The sequence below is a fragment of the Polyodon spathula genome, unplaced genomic scaffold, assembly GCF_017654505.1.
Source record: "Polyodon spathula isolate WHYD16114869_AA unplaced genomic scaffold, ASM1765450v1 scaffolds_1312, whole genome shotgun sequence".
In the NCBI taxonomy this organism is placed as follows: domain Eukaryota; kingdom Metazoa; phylum Chordata; class Actinopteri; order Acipenseriformes; family Polyodontidae; genus Polyodon; species Polyodon spathula.
In genome coordinates this window covers 60,488-75,000 of record NW_024472795.1, presented here as the reverse complement: position 1 = coordinate 75,000, position 14,513 = coordinate 60,488, and the positions used below count along the sequence as shown (strand labels likewise).

Here is a 14,513-nt window from a genome sequence, read left to right as displayed (position 1 = left end):
AGAAACGAGAGCAAGGGGGTGAAACAAGGAGGCAGAGCCTTCAGAACACCAAGAAACGAGAGCAAGGGGGTAAAACGAGGAGGCGGAGCCTTCAGAACACCAAGAAACAAGAGCAAGGGGGTGAAACGAGGAGGCGGAGCCTTCAGAACACCAAGAAACGAGAGCAAGGGGGTGAAACGAGGAGGCGGAGCCTTCAGAACACCAAGAAACAAGGGCAAGGGGGTGAAGAGGAGGCGGAGCCTTCAGAACACCAAGAAACAAGGGCAAGGGGGTGAAGAGGAGGCGGAGCCTTCAGAACACCAAGAAACGAGGGCAAGGGGGTGAAACGAGGAGGCGGAGCCTTCAGAACACCAAGAAACGAGGAGGCGGAGCCTTCAGAACACCAAGAAACAAGAGCAAGGGGGTGAAGAGGAGGCGGAGCCTTCAGAACACCAAGAAACGAGGGCAAGGGGGTGAAACGAGGAGGCGGAGCCTTCAGAACACCAAGAAACGAGAGCAAGGGGGTGAAACGAGGAGGCGGAGCCTTCAGAACACCAAGAAACGAGAGCAAGGGGGTGAAACGAGGAGGCGGAGCCTTCAGAACACCAAGAAACGAGAGCAAGGGGGTGAAACGAGGAGGCGGAGCCTTCAGAACACCAAGAAACGAAAGCAAGGGGGTGAAAAGAAGAGGCGGAGCCTTCAGAACACCAAGAAACGAGGGCAAGGGGGTGAAGAGGAGGCGGAGCCTTCAGAACACCAAGAAACGAGGGCAAGGGGGTGAAACGAGGAGGCGGAGCCTTCAGAACACCAAGAAACGAGGGCAAGGGGGTGAAACGAGGAGGCGGAGCCTTCAGAACACCAAGAAACGAGGGCAAGGGGGTGAAACGAGGAGGCGGAGCCTTCAGAACACCAAGAAACGAGGGCAAGGGGGTGAAACGAGGAGGCGGAGCCTTCAGAACACCAAGAAACGAGAGCAAGGGGGTGAAACGAGGAGGCGGAGCCTTCAGAACACCAAGAAACGAGAGCAAGGGGCCCAGCGTCTTCTTCAGTGCAACAGGAGAAACTACAAGAAACAAATCTAGAAAACAAACAGTGCTGTATTCAGCGAGGAGGTGAAACTATGAGAAACAAAGTCAAGCAGATGAATGTTTCAGCGAGTGCATTCTTCAGGGCAGTAACACACAGGACACAGGGAAGCAAGGTTATCTTGGTTTTGAGTGTATAAACAACGCAGGCACCAACCAAAACGCCTGTCACCACTCTCGACTGTTTGCATGAAACAAACTTGAACTCCTTTCATTTGAATAATTAGTTATGAAGTGTGTGTGTCGCGATGCTGTGTGGCACGCTGGGGCTGTGTGGCGCGATGCTGTGTGGCACGCTGGGGCTGTGTGGCGCGATGCTGTGTGGCACGCTGGGGCTGTGTGGCGCGATGGCTGTGTGGCTCAGTGCGCGGGTCTGTGTGACGCGCTGGGTCAGCATGGCGCTGGGTACCTGGCTGGAGCCTGGGGTGCCGATGAGCTGGCTGCTCAGCAGCATGTGTTCAGGGCAGGCCGGCTGGGAGAAGCTGATCTGCTGGACGATGGCGTTGAAGCAGGAGGGGCTGGGGTCCCAGGAGGACAGGGCAGTCACGGGCTCCGGCTGAGAGCTGGAGAACTTGACTCTGTCATCACTGCTGAAGGGGGGAGAAAGAGAGAGAGACGAGAAAGAAAAGAAAGTCTATCTCCACTTCATTTCGAGCTGTGTCCTCTGCCCTGGTTTGCTGCTCTTAATGTATTGCTTAGGGTGAACTGTCAACTCCTTTTACGACTGTTAATCAAGCAATAATCTGCTTGATTGCAAGCCACAAACAAATGACCTTTACAAAGCAGGGATGAAAACAAGACTCCGACTGCACAGCAGTTTGATCCATTCCTGGTTTTGCTACGAGTTTGAATCAGGACACACATGAGCTTGTTACCTAAACACTCTGGCCAATCAAGCTCGTAGTAAAACCTGGAATGGGTGAAACCGCTATGCAATAGGAATCTTAGTTCTATCCCTGGAAAGGTTGACAATTTCAAAATTCCTGGGCAAAAATCGACAAACGCCTCCAGCGAGGAGAAAGGAATGCTAGATGAAACAACTCTGGGGGACGACTGTTAAAATCTTGCTTGAGCACAGTAGACGAGACCGGCGGTCCCTTACCCCGTCACACCCCCCCGGGATCCTGGTGACCCTGTCTGAACAATGCTCACCTGCGCAGGCTGCTCAGTGGAGACAGGTCCATGTCCGAGCGGATCTGCTTGCTGAGCGAGCCCGGAGAATCTCCGGAGGTCACTCTCGAGCGCTTCACCCCTACAGAACACAGTCCAAAAAAAACCAACACAAATCGAACTGCACTAGTAACATGACAGCAAAACGAAAGCATAGGTAAGCATTGTAGAGTAGCGAGGTATGGTAAAGCATATTAACAGACATGGCAAACCAGGGGTTAACTAAGGTAGGTGCATGGGAAAACTTCAGAAAGCAAGGGGAATTAATGACTAAGAAACTTCTTTTTGGTATGCATCGTTTTACAAGTCTTGATCCCTGGGAAGAGTTGAGTAGCTGGTTGTTCCTTTACCTTTCAGCACCTTGGTGTACCAGCGGTCCTTCTTGATGTCTGGGATGGTGAGCCTCTTCTCTGGTTTGTGCTGCAGGATTCTGGTGAGCAGGCCTGTGAGACAGAGAGCGAGACAGAGAGAGAGAGGGAGGGAGGGAGGGAGGGAGAAGGGAGAGAAGAGAGCATGAGAAGCAGGCAGAGAAACAGAGAAAGAAACAAAGAAAGGAGACAGAGAAAGCGAGCTAGTTCAAGGGATATCTGTTTGGCATGTAAATTTTCTGGTAGTCTTGCACTTATTGACAGTAACCCGTAACCAGTAACATGCTTTGCCCCAGAAGACAGTGAGTTACTAAAAAGAGTTACTCAGGAGGTAAAGCAGCAGCATGCTCTGAACAGAAAGCACATCCCTGCCGCAGCATCTGAGAGACACAAACATAAAAGTGCAGTAATAAAGGAAGATTCGTGCAGCCGAGTCCACTCTAGAGGAAGCGTGTGAATGTGAAAGTGCTTTACTGAGCGGAGCTGCATCGATCTTCTTCCAGGGATTCAAGAAGGTCTTCTTCTGCAGCCAGTCTGCGTACTCCTGACAGTTCTCGCTGGGCTGGTCCCACGGCAACTCTGAAACAGCATGAAAACCCAACGAGTGCATTACACAGTGTGCAGCAGGGGAACGATACACAGCCCTAGCACTATTAATGCAGAGGAAGGAAGGGGCTTCGATAAAAACTGTCTTCACGATCAACAACACAAAAGATTTCTCAAAATTAGAAAAATTAGAAATTTTCTGTGCTGCTTTCCATTTCTCACCTGAAGAAGAGACCTGCGAGGTGCTGAAAGCCTGTGTATTTTACATACATTTCCAGTGGGTCCTATTCAGAGGCTATAACCCTTTGCTGTGTATCTCGTGCAGCTGATTGATCAAATCTCTGTCAAGTCTTAAAGGAGTCCAATGATTCAGCATCAATGTGCAGGACCGCTATCCTATTCTCCAGCCCGGCTCTCCTAGTCTACAGAGCTGCAGCGCAATACCTCCAGCCAGCATGGCGGTCAGCACGATGCCGCAGGACCAGATGTCGACGGGCTCGGCTCGGAAGGAGCTGTGCGCCAGTAGCTCGGGCGCCACGTAGGGCAGCGTGCCGCACATTTTCATCAGCGGCCGCTCCTTATCTCTGTGCCGGTACACGGTGGCCAGCCCGAAGTCAGAGATCTTCAGGTTATCTGAGAGAGGGAGGGAAAGGGAGAGAGAGATAGATTATAAAATTTACAAAACTTCATCAGCTGAACGCTTCCTTATCTCTGTGCGGTACCGGTGCCGCCCGAGTCAGAGATCTTTCAAGTTTCTGAAGAGGGAGGGAAAGGGAGAGAGAGATAGATTATAAAATTTACAAAACTTAAAAAAGTGAACTATGAACAGCCCTTGCAAAAAAACAGAGAGAAACAAGAGAAAGGAAGGAAGCAGCAAGACAAAGGGAGAGAAAAAGGAGATGCACATACACAAACCAGCCACAAGAGGGTGCTCATGTCACACCAGCACTGCACACTGCACAGGCAGTTTTACTGCACAGTGTCAAAATAAGATACAGATTCCTAGCTTGGGTCTGGAGGGGCCCCGTCCTTACCTCTCTCATCCAGGAGCAGGTTCTCTGGTTTGATGTCCCTGTGCGTGATCCCGATGCTGTGCAGGTACTCCTGAGAGAGGGGCAGAACAGGAACGTCAGGGGGACTCGAGAGCTGGTCATTCACAATACTGTTTGTTTGCTTTTCTTAAACGACGAGTAACAAAATTACACTAAATTGTTCAAAACACAGTTCTTTACATAACTCCGGAGTTCAAGCTTTGTCAGTTCTACTAGAAGACCACACTCCCCACTCTAGCCATGAGAGCTGGATCACAAAGCAGACTCCAGCTATCAGAGCTGGATCACAAAGCAGACTCCAGCTATCAGAGCTGGATCACACAGCCCACTCCGGCTATCAGAGCTGGATCACAAAGCAGACTCCAGCTATCAGAGCTGGATCACAAAGCAGACTCCAGCTATCAGAGCTGAATCACAAAGCAGACTCCAGCTATCAGAGCTGGATCACAAAGCAGACTCCAGCTATCAGAGCTGGATCACAAAGCAGACTCCAGCTATCAGAGCTGGATCACAAAGCAGACTCACCACTCCTGCGATCAGCTGCTGGAAAAACTTCTGTGCTTCCATCTCGGGCATCCCCACGTCAGGCTCTGCGAGACACAGACAGAGTGAGGGGAGGGTCAGCCTCACTGTGTATATACAGACAGACACAGCCACACACACACACACAGCTCTCCTACACTACTGTCAGACACAGGGACACAGTCAGAGTGAGGGTCAAGCCCTGCTGTATACACACATGACACATACAGACAGACACACTGACAGAGAAACACAGAGATAGAGACACACACAGAGACAGAGAAACAGAGACAGACACACACACAGAGACAGACAACACAAACAGACAGAGAAACACAGAGACGACACATACACACAGAGAAACACAGAGACAGACACACTCACAGACTCCTCCTCTCCAGTGCTAGCTAAACCCTCCCAGCACTCTCTCCCCTCCTCTCACGTATCGTAGCAGGGTGCCCTGGTCCTGGAGAGCCACAATCCAGCAGGTTTTACAGGTAACCCCTTCAATCTTCCATTTCTCAGGACTAACTTGTTGATCAATTGAGCAAGTTTTCGAGCAAGTTTTCAAGTGTAAAACTTCCAAATTATCTCTAAATTACATAATTGAACAAATTACTACTTAAATGTTTCTGCTGAACTAGTCCAAATGTAATAGTTCCAAGTCTTCTGAAACTGACGATTAAGGGTTACCTATAAAACATGCAGGACTGTGGCTCTCCAGAGCCAGGGCTGGCCACCCTGCTATAAAGAGTCCCACCTCGTACTAGCTAACCCCTCCCCAGAGCCTCCAACCCCATGCTCTCCCCTCCTCATCTATCCTGCTTACAGTGTAGCTAACCCCTCCCCAGAGCCTCCAAACCCATGCTAGTGAAGCTAACCATTGCTAGCGGCACACTTCCCTCTCCCTCTCACCGATCCTGTCGAAGAGCTCTCCCCCGCTGCAGTACTCCAGGAAGAGGTAATGCACGCTGCCCTCCCTGCGGTGCCCGTAGAAGCGCACGATGCTCTTGTGGGACAGCATCTTGTTGACGCACACCTCCTTCTTGATGTTCTCAGGACAGTCTGCCGCCCGCGCCGTGTCCACCACCTTCACTGCCACAGCCTCCTCCGTCTGCCTGTTCACTAGAAGACGCACCCTGAGAGGCAGGGGGAGAGGGGAGAGGGAGAGAGAGATGAGTGAGAGTGGGGAGAAAGAAAGGGAGAGAGATGAGAGAATGGGGGAGAAAGAGGAAGGAGAGGGGGAGTAAGAGGAGTGGGGAGAGAGATGAGAGAGTTGGGGAGAAAGAAAGGGACAGAGATGAGAGTGGGGGAGAAAGTGAGGGAGGAGTGAGAGTGGGAGAAAGAGGAGAGAGATGAGAGAGTGGGGGAGAGAGGGAGAGGGAGAGAGATGAGAGCTGTGCAGGGACATTCATTACAAGGCCACGTGAATGTGCTGATACTCACTCTCCATACGATCCCTCTCCCAGAGTCTGCACCAAGTCCCAGCCCTGCACAAAGGGCACTGCCATCTTCAGAGATCTAGAACACAAACACACAGCACAAGAGAAATGTATAACACACTGTGTGTGTCACGACTCTGCACTGTTAGTGCCTTGACAAGCTCTGCTGAAATCTCAATCATGTCTACACTGGTGTGTGTGTGTGTGTGTGTGTGTGTGTGTGTGTGTGTGTCTGTCAAATTCAAAGTTGTTTTATTGGCATGACAACATTAGCGGTACTGTCAAAGCAGTTACAAAGTACAGTACATGATGTAAAAATGACATTATGAACATCAATCTCAAAAGTAAATAATGAAAAGGAATAATTAAATAGAGGTGCTATGTAAAACTGAACACTGGTAAATAAACAAACTAACAGCTGAGGGCACACGTTTCAGAGGATGAGCGTGCTCGTCCTCGTCTCTCCCCGGTTAGTGCTGGGTAAAGGCATTCCCTGTATTTATCGGTACATATATTATATTCTTATAGAATTCTGCACACAGGATTTCTGTTGGCTGTTTGTCCCACTTTGAATAGTCCTGCTCTGTGAGTGGACCCCACACTTCACTATCATACAGGGCTATGGGCCGAATGACACTTTCAGATATTTGAAGCCTCGTTCTTATTGGGGGGTATTCGTGTTATACAGCTTCCTCTTCATGGTGTAGAAAGCCCAGAGTGTTATTTCTCTGATGCATTCAGTGCCAGGTTAAAGCTCCCTGATGCGCTGATGGCCAGACCCAGGTAGGTGGAACTGGTGCTGTGCTCCACTGTGGTGCTGACCAGACTGAAGCGGTACCAGTTTCCCTGAGGCTTTTTTTTCCTGGAAGCCCATAACTCTGGTCTTGTCCAGGCTTAGTGCCAGTCTCTGCTGAAGACCCTGCTCTGTGGGTGACAGCAGGACCAGGTCACCTGTATAGAGCAGGACTGCTCCAGCACTGAGGCCAGCTCGTTGATACAGATGTTGAAGTGTGGGGCTCAGACTGCAGCCCTGTCTCACTCCACGCCCCTGTGTGAAGATTTCTGTTCCTTTGTTATCAATTTTCACACCGCCCTTATTTTCTGAATACACTGACTTTATTACAGTACGTCACATACTTTACCCCTTGCACCCCCTCCTCGTCTCAAACCCACTTGAAATTTGCTAAAAACTTTAACCCTGGCGCAGCAAACACCTGCTCAAAATAAAATTAACTTAAACATTACAACAACATCTCTTATGCTTGAATGTCTTAAATCACCGTGTCTCCCCCGGTGCTGCAAGCCTCTGTTTACCGGCAGAGCGCCTCACATCCCCGGTCTGTTCAGATCCTCTGCGCCGCTTCTCTCCCCAGCAATGCATTCACTTTGGCGCGCTATCTGCAGCCAGACCGCCCCCCTCCGACGCTCCTTCCGCTGCAAACCGCACACTTCCTGGAAACCGAATTACATCCAATAATAAGAATACGCCGCTAAGCGATAGAGCACTTTCACGTGACGTCATCGCAGCGGTGACAGCGCCGCCTGCTGTTCCGGGCAGCTTTAAAATATTGTGCAGCGTGGTCATTATACTGTGCCAGGGAGACTCCGAGTGCAAGTTTAAAAATACATTTTTGTATAATATATATGTGTGTGTGTGATTCTATTAGAAAGAGTCTCTCACCTTCCAGCAAAGTAATGCTCGGGGAGACTAAAGTGCTAATCGGGGTATAATGAATTTCCATCTCAGCCCAGTGTATTGAGTGGAAAGGCCAGATCTGAACGCAAATCGACAAACGATGCGGTTCAAAGACTAATGAATCTACCATTCAACCAAAGCGCAAGCTGCGAGGTACGCTGCGATTGCGTGTCTTATGCTGACCTCAGTATTGTGTATTAACTGATCAGCAGAGAGATTCGGCATGGACCGCATGAGCTGAGTGTCTACATCTGCACTGGGGGAACGGACTTCAAAACAACCACTTAAACCAGTGTGTAGAGACCAAAACAAGCAACCCACCTTCAAAGAGATCTGGCCCGTCAACGCAGCCAAACGCGGGCACACTGACAAGCCTGCTTCGGAAGCACAGAGCCCCTTTAAAAAAACTTCAGGATGTTTGTTCAAAGCCCCCATTCTGAATAATGCAATCAAGGTTCAAGTGCATTAACGCTTCTGTTGAAGTGCTTTAAAGATGGCTCACAGCAATGTTTTGCCGAAGGGAATGTTTCTAAAGACGAACAAAACAGAAAATGAAACCAGTCCTCTGTAAAGTTTTGTGAGGAGGGCCCGTGATTCCTTTTCACCACTGTGGAGGATCGTCTTTTGATTCAGTTAAGCCATCGTTGCTAAGGCAACACAATAAACCCGTCTCCAGATTCGCTTCCAGCAGCGTCTTTCCACTGTATTCAGTGTACTAGTTCATTCTGCACTTTCCACTGCATTCAGTGTACTAGTTCATGTATTATACTACTATCATGTATTCTGCACTTTCTACTGTATATCATGTATTATGTATTGTGTTTCTTTACTGTATATCGTGTATTATGCATTTCTCTGTATTTGAAGTATGGATTTTCTTGTTACTGCATCTTGTAAAGCACTTTGTGATGGTGGTCCACTATGAAAGGCGCTATATAATATAGATTGATTGATTGCATGATTGCTTGATTGGTTGGATGTAAAGACGCTTTTGCCTCTCACACAAACATTATTTCAATCTGGCCGCTCAAATCAAACAAATATCTCCTAGAGAATTAACACACCTTGGGAGACGTTTTCCATGAAAAACCATTTTGCTCTAGAAATTAAAATGAAGAAATAAAACAAAAACACAAATCTAAATAAAAACACACATTTTTATTGCAGGGCTTGGTGTTTGTCAGTTGTGTTGGGAACAGTTTGCCAATAGGTTTTTTTTTTACATGACATTGGAAACTTCACGCTGTGGTTTGTGCCCCGCTGTACATTTACAGAAATATTTACAACCTGTCTTTGCGATCCTGGATTTACCAAACTGCACCTCTAACCTTGCTTACTGAAAACCTTGTCACAGAGCAACTCTTATGATCCATTACAATAAATCAATGTGGTCCTGGTCGAGCTGATCTCTGTGTGTCCACTGTGATTCTTCTGAAGCCGCGGTCCAAACTCTGCAGGGCGCCGTGCTTGTGAAGAAGTAATCACTGCAATTCACATTGAAGGTTTGGCGGAGAAGCGTAACAGAGTGTTACATAAATACATACATTCATTCTTTCTCTGTACAATGTATTAACAAAGCAGGTCCCAGCCAGAGATCTCTTCACAGCTTAGCACAAGCTCTGGGACTCCAGGGGGCGTGTCAGGGTTTGGTGATGTGCACTTCACTGTTCCCGTTCCCATTGGTGGTTGTAGTGATGATGTACTGGGTGGTCTGCTGCTGATTAGCAGTTTGCTGATCCAGGGGCTCGCTGTGAACGGACGTCGTGTTTTGGGGTACCCCTTGCTGCTTGGGGTCCAGATCCGACTGCTCGGAAATGACGTAGTGAGTCTGAAAGGAGAGAGAGAGAGAGTGAGTTTTAATTACTTGTAAGAAAAATCAAAGCATATTTATTTCAAATTTTTCTAGCAGGGTTACGTCACAATAGCTTTGAATCCAGAGCTCCCTAAAAGCAATGGAAATGATTTCATTAATCTATGATCATAAGCACACACAGAACAGACTACGTTTCCTCATGGAAAAAAACAAAACATTCAATTTGTGAGTAAAGTAAAAACTCCGGACCTTTCCCTCCTCTGTGTTTGAATCACTTCCCTCACTCACTGATTACTGTAACGTTAGCCACTTCGAACCCCCGTCTACCCTGTCTTGCGGAGAGAGCCCTGCCCTGCCTGACCTGTGCCACTGCCTTGACCTGTCCAGAGTTCACTGCTGACACCGGAGCGCCCGCTTCGGCAATGACATACTGCGTGTGAGGGATCGCCATCATCTGAATCTCCGAGGCTGAGCGAGGAGAGAGAGCAGGGGAGAGGAGAGGAGAGGAGTTACACACAGGCACGGCACAGCTCAGTTCACAGCTCTGCTCCAGGCTTTCATTTTGTATCTTACCTCTGAACCAAGTTGCAGCTCCAACTACACACATTCAAACTGCTGCAGCCAATATAAAAAGTGCTATAAATTACAGCACCTTCTTACAGAGGGCAAAACATATAAGAAATACTTGATTAAGAATCAATCCATAAATTAATAAAGTAGGCTGTAAATAGAAATAGGTTTTAAGTCTGTTGTGCGCTCAGTGCTGCAACGACACTCACAATAGTTCCTGAAGGAGTTCCACGTGCTGGGCAGGTACGTGTGCTGCACTGCCCCCTGCTGTTGTGACTGCAGCGTGTGGCTCTGCATGTGGACGGGGCTCAGCTCCTGAGGGTTCTGCTGGGAGGAGGGGCTTAAAGGCTGCCCGGCAACCTGGGGAAGGAACACAGCAACATGGTTCTCAATTCCGCTGGAGCGTTGGGAAACTGGACAGCGCCGAGGGCCACTAGGATTAGGGAGAGCGCTGGCACCCGACGGCAAGCGGTTCTTGTGTTCCAGTGCTTACCTGCCCAGGTGTCTGTGCGGAGGCTGCCTGCTCAGTCACCTGGATGTGCTGCACCTGGATGGCGTGCTGCGTGTAGCTGTGAGGGTCGTGGAGCTGGCTCACATCCACAGTGGAGTGCTGGGACTGATGAGGGGAGGATGCCTGGGCAGGGCAAGAACACACCAGGACACTTACACTCTCTTTCAACTGCCCTAAATGCTGAACACGCATTTACAACACATTGCAAAACTAGAACAAACTGGTAATGCACACAGGTAAACCATAGCAAGCAGCACTCCCAATAGAGGGCACAATAAATCACAGCAGCCTTCCTGTGCACAAGACTACATGTGCCCAGCACTGATGTGTGTGTGTGTGTGTGTGGACAGGACTGTGAATAAACACGAATATTCCAAAATTAAACCAGTAACCTTACACTGTACCATTACTGCTGTACTGATGCCATGGGTCATTAAGAACTGCCTGCTCATCCGTATGACTCTTTCAAACAGCTCTGCTCCATGGCAGGACTTAGACATGGCACAGCACATACCCCCAGTGTATAACACTCCTCTCTGCCCCTGGCTCCCCTGTCTGATCCCCAGTGTATAACACTCCTCTCTGCCCCTGGCTCCCCTGTCTGATCCCCAGTGTATAACACTCCTCTCTGCCCCTGGCTCCCCTATCTGATCCCCAGTGTATAACACTCCTCTCTGCCCCTGGCTCCCCTGTCTGATCCCCAGTGTATAACACTCCTCTCTGCCCCTGGCTCCCCTGTCTGATCCCCAGTGTATAACACTCCTCTCTGCCCCTGGCTCCCCTGTCTGATCCCCAGTGTATAACACTCCTCTCTGCCCCTGGCTCCCCTGTCTGATCCCCAGTGTATAACACTCCTCTCTGCCCCTGGCTCCCCTGTCTGATCCCCAGTGTATAACACTCCTCTCTGCCCCTGGCTCCCCTGTCTGATCCCCAGTGTATAACACTCCTCTCTGCCCCTGGCTCCCCTGTCTGATCCCCAGTGTATAACACTCCTCTCTGCCCCTGGCTCCCCTGTCTGATCCCCAGTGCATAACACTCCTCTCTGCCCCTGGCTCACCTGTGCTACCTGCACCACCTGCAGCTGGATGTGTTGGGGCTGGGCCAGGCCCCCAGTGCCCTGAGACACTGGGATGTACTGGATCCTCTGGTAGTCTCCCTGGGCGGTCCTGTAGTCTGTGGTGAGGGTCTGGGACAGCTCTGTCATGGCCTGGGTCAGCAGGTCTGTAGTCTGGACACACAGGAGAGAAGAGACACACTGAGAAGTCCTGCTCTGATCACCATGAAGTATTCCAGCAAAGAATGCTTCTCCTGCCAAGGGCATGGTTATAGAGGTAGTGCCGGGGTGAAGTGGCTCCCCAGAGCTGCGTGCCGCTCACACTCTTACCACGACAGCCTCCGTGGTGGTCCCATCCGTGGTAATGACTGTGGGCGTGCCACTGATCACAGCCGTTGCCATGGGAGCCGGGATGGCGTTGGCGAGCTGAGCGAATTCGGGGTGCTTCTTCCGAATGTGCTGCACCATCTTGGTCTGCCAGCGGAAAGCAGGGTTCAGTTCACTTGCATTCATTGCACAGAACATAGTGGGCTGTCATTTATAAAGACTGGGGGTTTAGAGGTTACGCACGTGTGCAAATCTGTAACTAAAATGCGTCTGGATAGAAAGGCTTTCAATTCAATCAACTGGCTTTTATTGAAAAATTGAAATCCATTTTCGCTCGACAAGCTTTTCTAGTGTTAATGAGGCAAATACAAAACTTCTTCTAATGAATACGGCACGCCCTACACGGGACACATTCACTCAGACCAGTGGCTTCCAGCTCTGGCCCTCAAGGTCCATCCCAGTCAACTCCTAAAACTAATCAGCTGACCCGTAGCTGGTTGAGTGAAGTAATTCCAGGTCTGTATCTGAACTGGAATGGATCTAGAGGGACAGAGAGGGCTGGTTGGGAACCAGTGGCTGATGCATGCTGCGAGGGGGCGTGGCTAAGCACAGGGATGCAGTGAACACTGTGACCTGTGGCAGTGCTGAATGCTTTGGATGCCGGCAGCCCTCACCTTGCTGCTGTACTGCTTGGAGCAGTGTGGGCAGCACACCGGGGCAGTGGCGATGGTGCCGGTCAGCTGGGTGTGGGTGCTCAGCATGGGGTCAGGCTCCCCGGGGCCGGCCGGTCGCAGCTTGCGGATGCTGGGAGGGAGCTCGGAGCCGGGGTGGTTCTTCAGGATGTGGGCTTTCCGCTTGCTGGCGCTCTTGTAAACCTGTGGGCACGGCGGCACAGCGTTAGACACCAGAACCTACCAGGGACCTGTCCTGTCCTTCCAGCCTCTGGTACTGGGAGCATAGCTGACAAAAACAACCGTGCGCACTAAACTAAAACACGCACTCACACGTGTAATAAAACACATTTTGGACATTAATGAAACTGACTTTAGTTCAACAAACCAACCGTACTCTAGAACCGTTTCATGAATATAAAACTTATTCATAAAAACACTCTTTGAAAGAAGCAAACAGGTAGTGAGTCAGGCAGAGAGAGAGAGAGAGAGAGAGAGAGAGCCAGGCAGGCAGCGAGTCAGGGAGACAGGCAGAGAGAGAGAGAGGCAGGCAGGCAGGACAGGCAGGGAGACAGGAGAGAGAGAGAGAGAGAGGCAGGCAGGCAGGCAGCGAGTCAGGGAGACAGGCAGAGAGAGAGAGAGAGGCAGGCAGGCAGCGAGTCAGGGAGACAGGCAGAGAGAGAGAGAGAGGCAGGCAGGCAGGCAGTGAGACAGGAGAGAGAGAGAGAGAGGCAGGCAGGCAGAGAGCAGAGAGAGAGAGAGAGGCAGGCAGGCAGGCAGAGAGAGGGAGGCAGGCAGAGAGAGAGTCAGAGGAGGCAGGCAGAGAGAGGAGAGACAGGCAGAGAGAGAGAGAGAGGCAGGCAGGCAGCGAGTCAGGGAGACAGGCAGAGAGAGAGAGAGAGGCAGGCAGGCAGGCAGCGAGTCAGGGAGACAGCAGCGAGTCAGGGAGACAGGCAGAGAGAGAGCAGGCAGGCAGCGAGTCAGGAGCAGCAGAGAGTCAGAGAGGCAGGCAGGCAGCGAGTCAGGGAGACAGGCAGAGAGAGAGAGAGAGGCAGGCAGGCAGCGAGTCAGGGAGACAGGCAGAGAGAGAGAGAGAGGAGGCAGGCAGGCAGGGAGTCAGCAGAGAGAGAGAGGCAGCAGAGAGAGGGAGAGGCAGGCAGGCAGGCAGGCAGCGAGTCAGGGAGACAGGCAGAGAGAGAGAGAGAGGCAGGCAGGCAGCGAGTCAGGGAGACAGGCAGAGAGAGAGAGAGAGGCAGGCAGGCAGCGAGTCAGGGAGAGGCAGGCAGAGAGAGAGAGCAGGAGGCAGGCAGAGGAGATTGGAGGGAGGGCAGCGAGAGAGAGAGGCAGCAGGCAGGCAGCGAGAGAGAGAGAGGCAGGAGGCAGGCAGAGAGAGAGAGAGAGAGAGAGGCAGGAGAGAGAGAGAGAGGCAGGCAGGCAGCGAGTCAGGGAGAGAGAGACAGGCAGAGAGAGAGAGAGAGGCAGGCAGGCAGCGAGTCAGGGAGACACAGAGAGAGAGAGAGAGAGGCAGGAGTCAGGGAGACAGGCAGACAGAGGGCAGGCAGGCAGAGAGAGAGGCAGGCAGGCAGCGAGTCAGGGAGACAGGCAGAGAGAGAGAGAGAGGCAGGCAGGCAGCGAGTCAGGGAGACAGGCAGAGAGAGAGAGAGAGGCAGAGAGGAGAGAGGCAGGCAGGCAGCGAGTCAGGGAGAC

General features: G+C 50.9%; 3 protein-coding genes across 5 annotated transcripts in view; 1 reads left to right on the top strand and 2 right to left on the bottom strand.

Annotated features, from left to right (window-relative positions):
- Nucleotides 1–228: 228 nt before the first annotated feature.
- LOC121309548 (late embryogenesis abundant protein B19.4-like) lies at nucleotides 229–1,158 on the top strand (the record flags this gene model as incomplete). The annotated part of the gene is made up of 1 exon (XM_041242532.1): nucleotides 229–1,158. A coding segment is annotated over one exon (532 nt), but the record flags the coding sequence as incomplete, so codon positions are not given.
- A 117-nt stretch (nucleotides 1,159–1,275) lies between these two features.
- Nucleotides 1,276–7,595, bottom strand: LOC121309546 (serine/threonine-protein kinase Chk1-like). Of its 3 annotated transcripts, none has more exons than XM_041242528.1 (10): nucleotides 7,445–7,595; nucleotides 6,169–6,243; nucleotides 5,638–5,861; nucleotides 4,726–4,790; nucleotides 4,183–4,252; nucleotides 3,593–3,781; nucleotides 3,077–3,181; nucleotides 2,585–2,677; nucleotides 2,217–2,316; nucleotides 1,276–1,654 (listed from the first exon to the last, which is right to left on the bottom strand). In XM_041242528.1, exons 1-10 carry the CDS (start codon nucleotides 7,543–7,545, stop codon nucleotides 1,288–1,290), a joined length of 1,389 nt encoding a protein of 462 aa, XP_041098462.1. In that variant the 5' UTR covers nucleotides 7,546–7,595; the 3' UTR covers nucleotides 1,276–1,287. The 3 variants fall into 3 exon arrangements, with proteins under 3 accessions (XP_041098462.1, XP_041098463.1, XP_041098464.1); XM_041242529.1 differs by having other exon boundaries at nucleotides 1,276–1,651; XM_041242530.1 differs by having other exon boundaries at nucleotides 7,479–7,554.
- Nucleotides 7,596–8,999: 1,404 nt separating this feature from the next.
- prdm10 (PR domain containing 10) overlaps nucleotides 9,000–14,513 on the bottom strand; it is a 20,717-nt gene continuing 15,203 nt past the window's right edge. The window contains exons 16-22 of the mRNA XM_041242531.1: nucleotides 12,810–13,010; nucleotides 12,139–12,282; nucleotides 11,812–11,982; nucleotides 10,737–10,877; nucleotides 10,453–10,603; nucleotides 10,035–10,141; nucleotides 9,000–9,688 (exon numbers count right to left, since the gene is read on the bottom strand). Of these exons, the coding sequence (XP_041098465.1) occupies nucleotides 9,500–9,688; nucleotides 10,035–10,141; nucleotides 10,453–10,603; nucleotides 10,737–10,877; nucleotides 11,812–11,982; nucleotides 12,139–12,282; nucleotides 12,810–13,010 (1,104 nt within the window). The 3' untranslated portion in view covers nucleotides 9,000–9,499. The remainder of the gene's footprint in view (nucleotides 9,689–10,034; nucleotides 10,142–10,452; nucleotides 10,604–10,736; nucleotides 10,878–11,811; nucleotides 11,983–12,138; nucleotides 12,283–12,809; nucleotides 13,011–14,513) is intronic.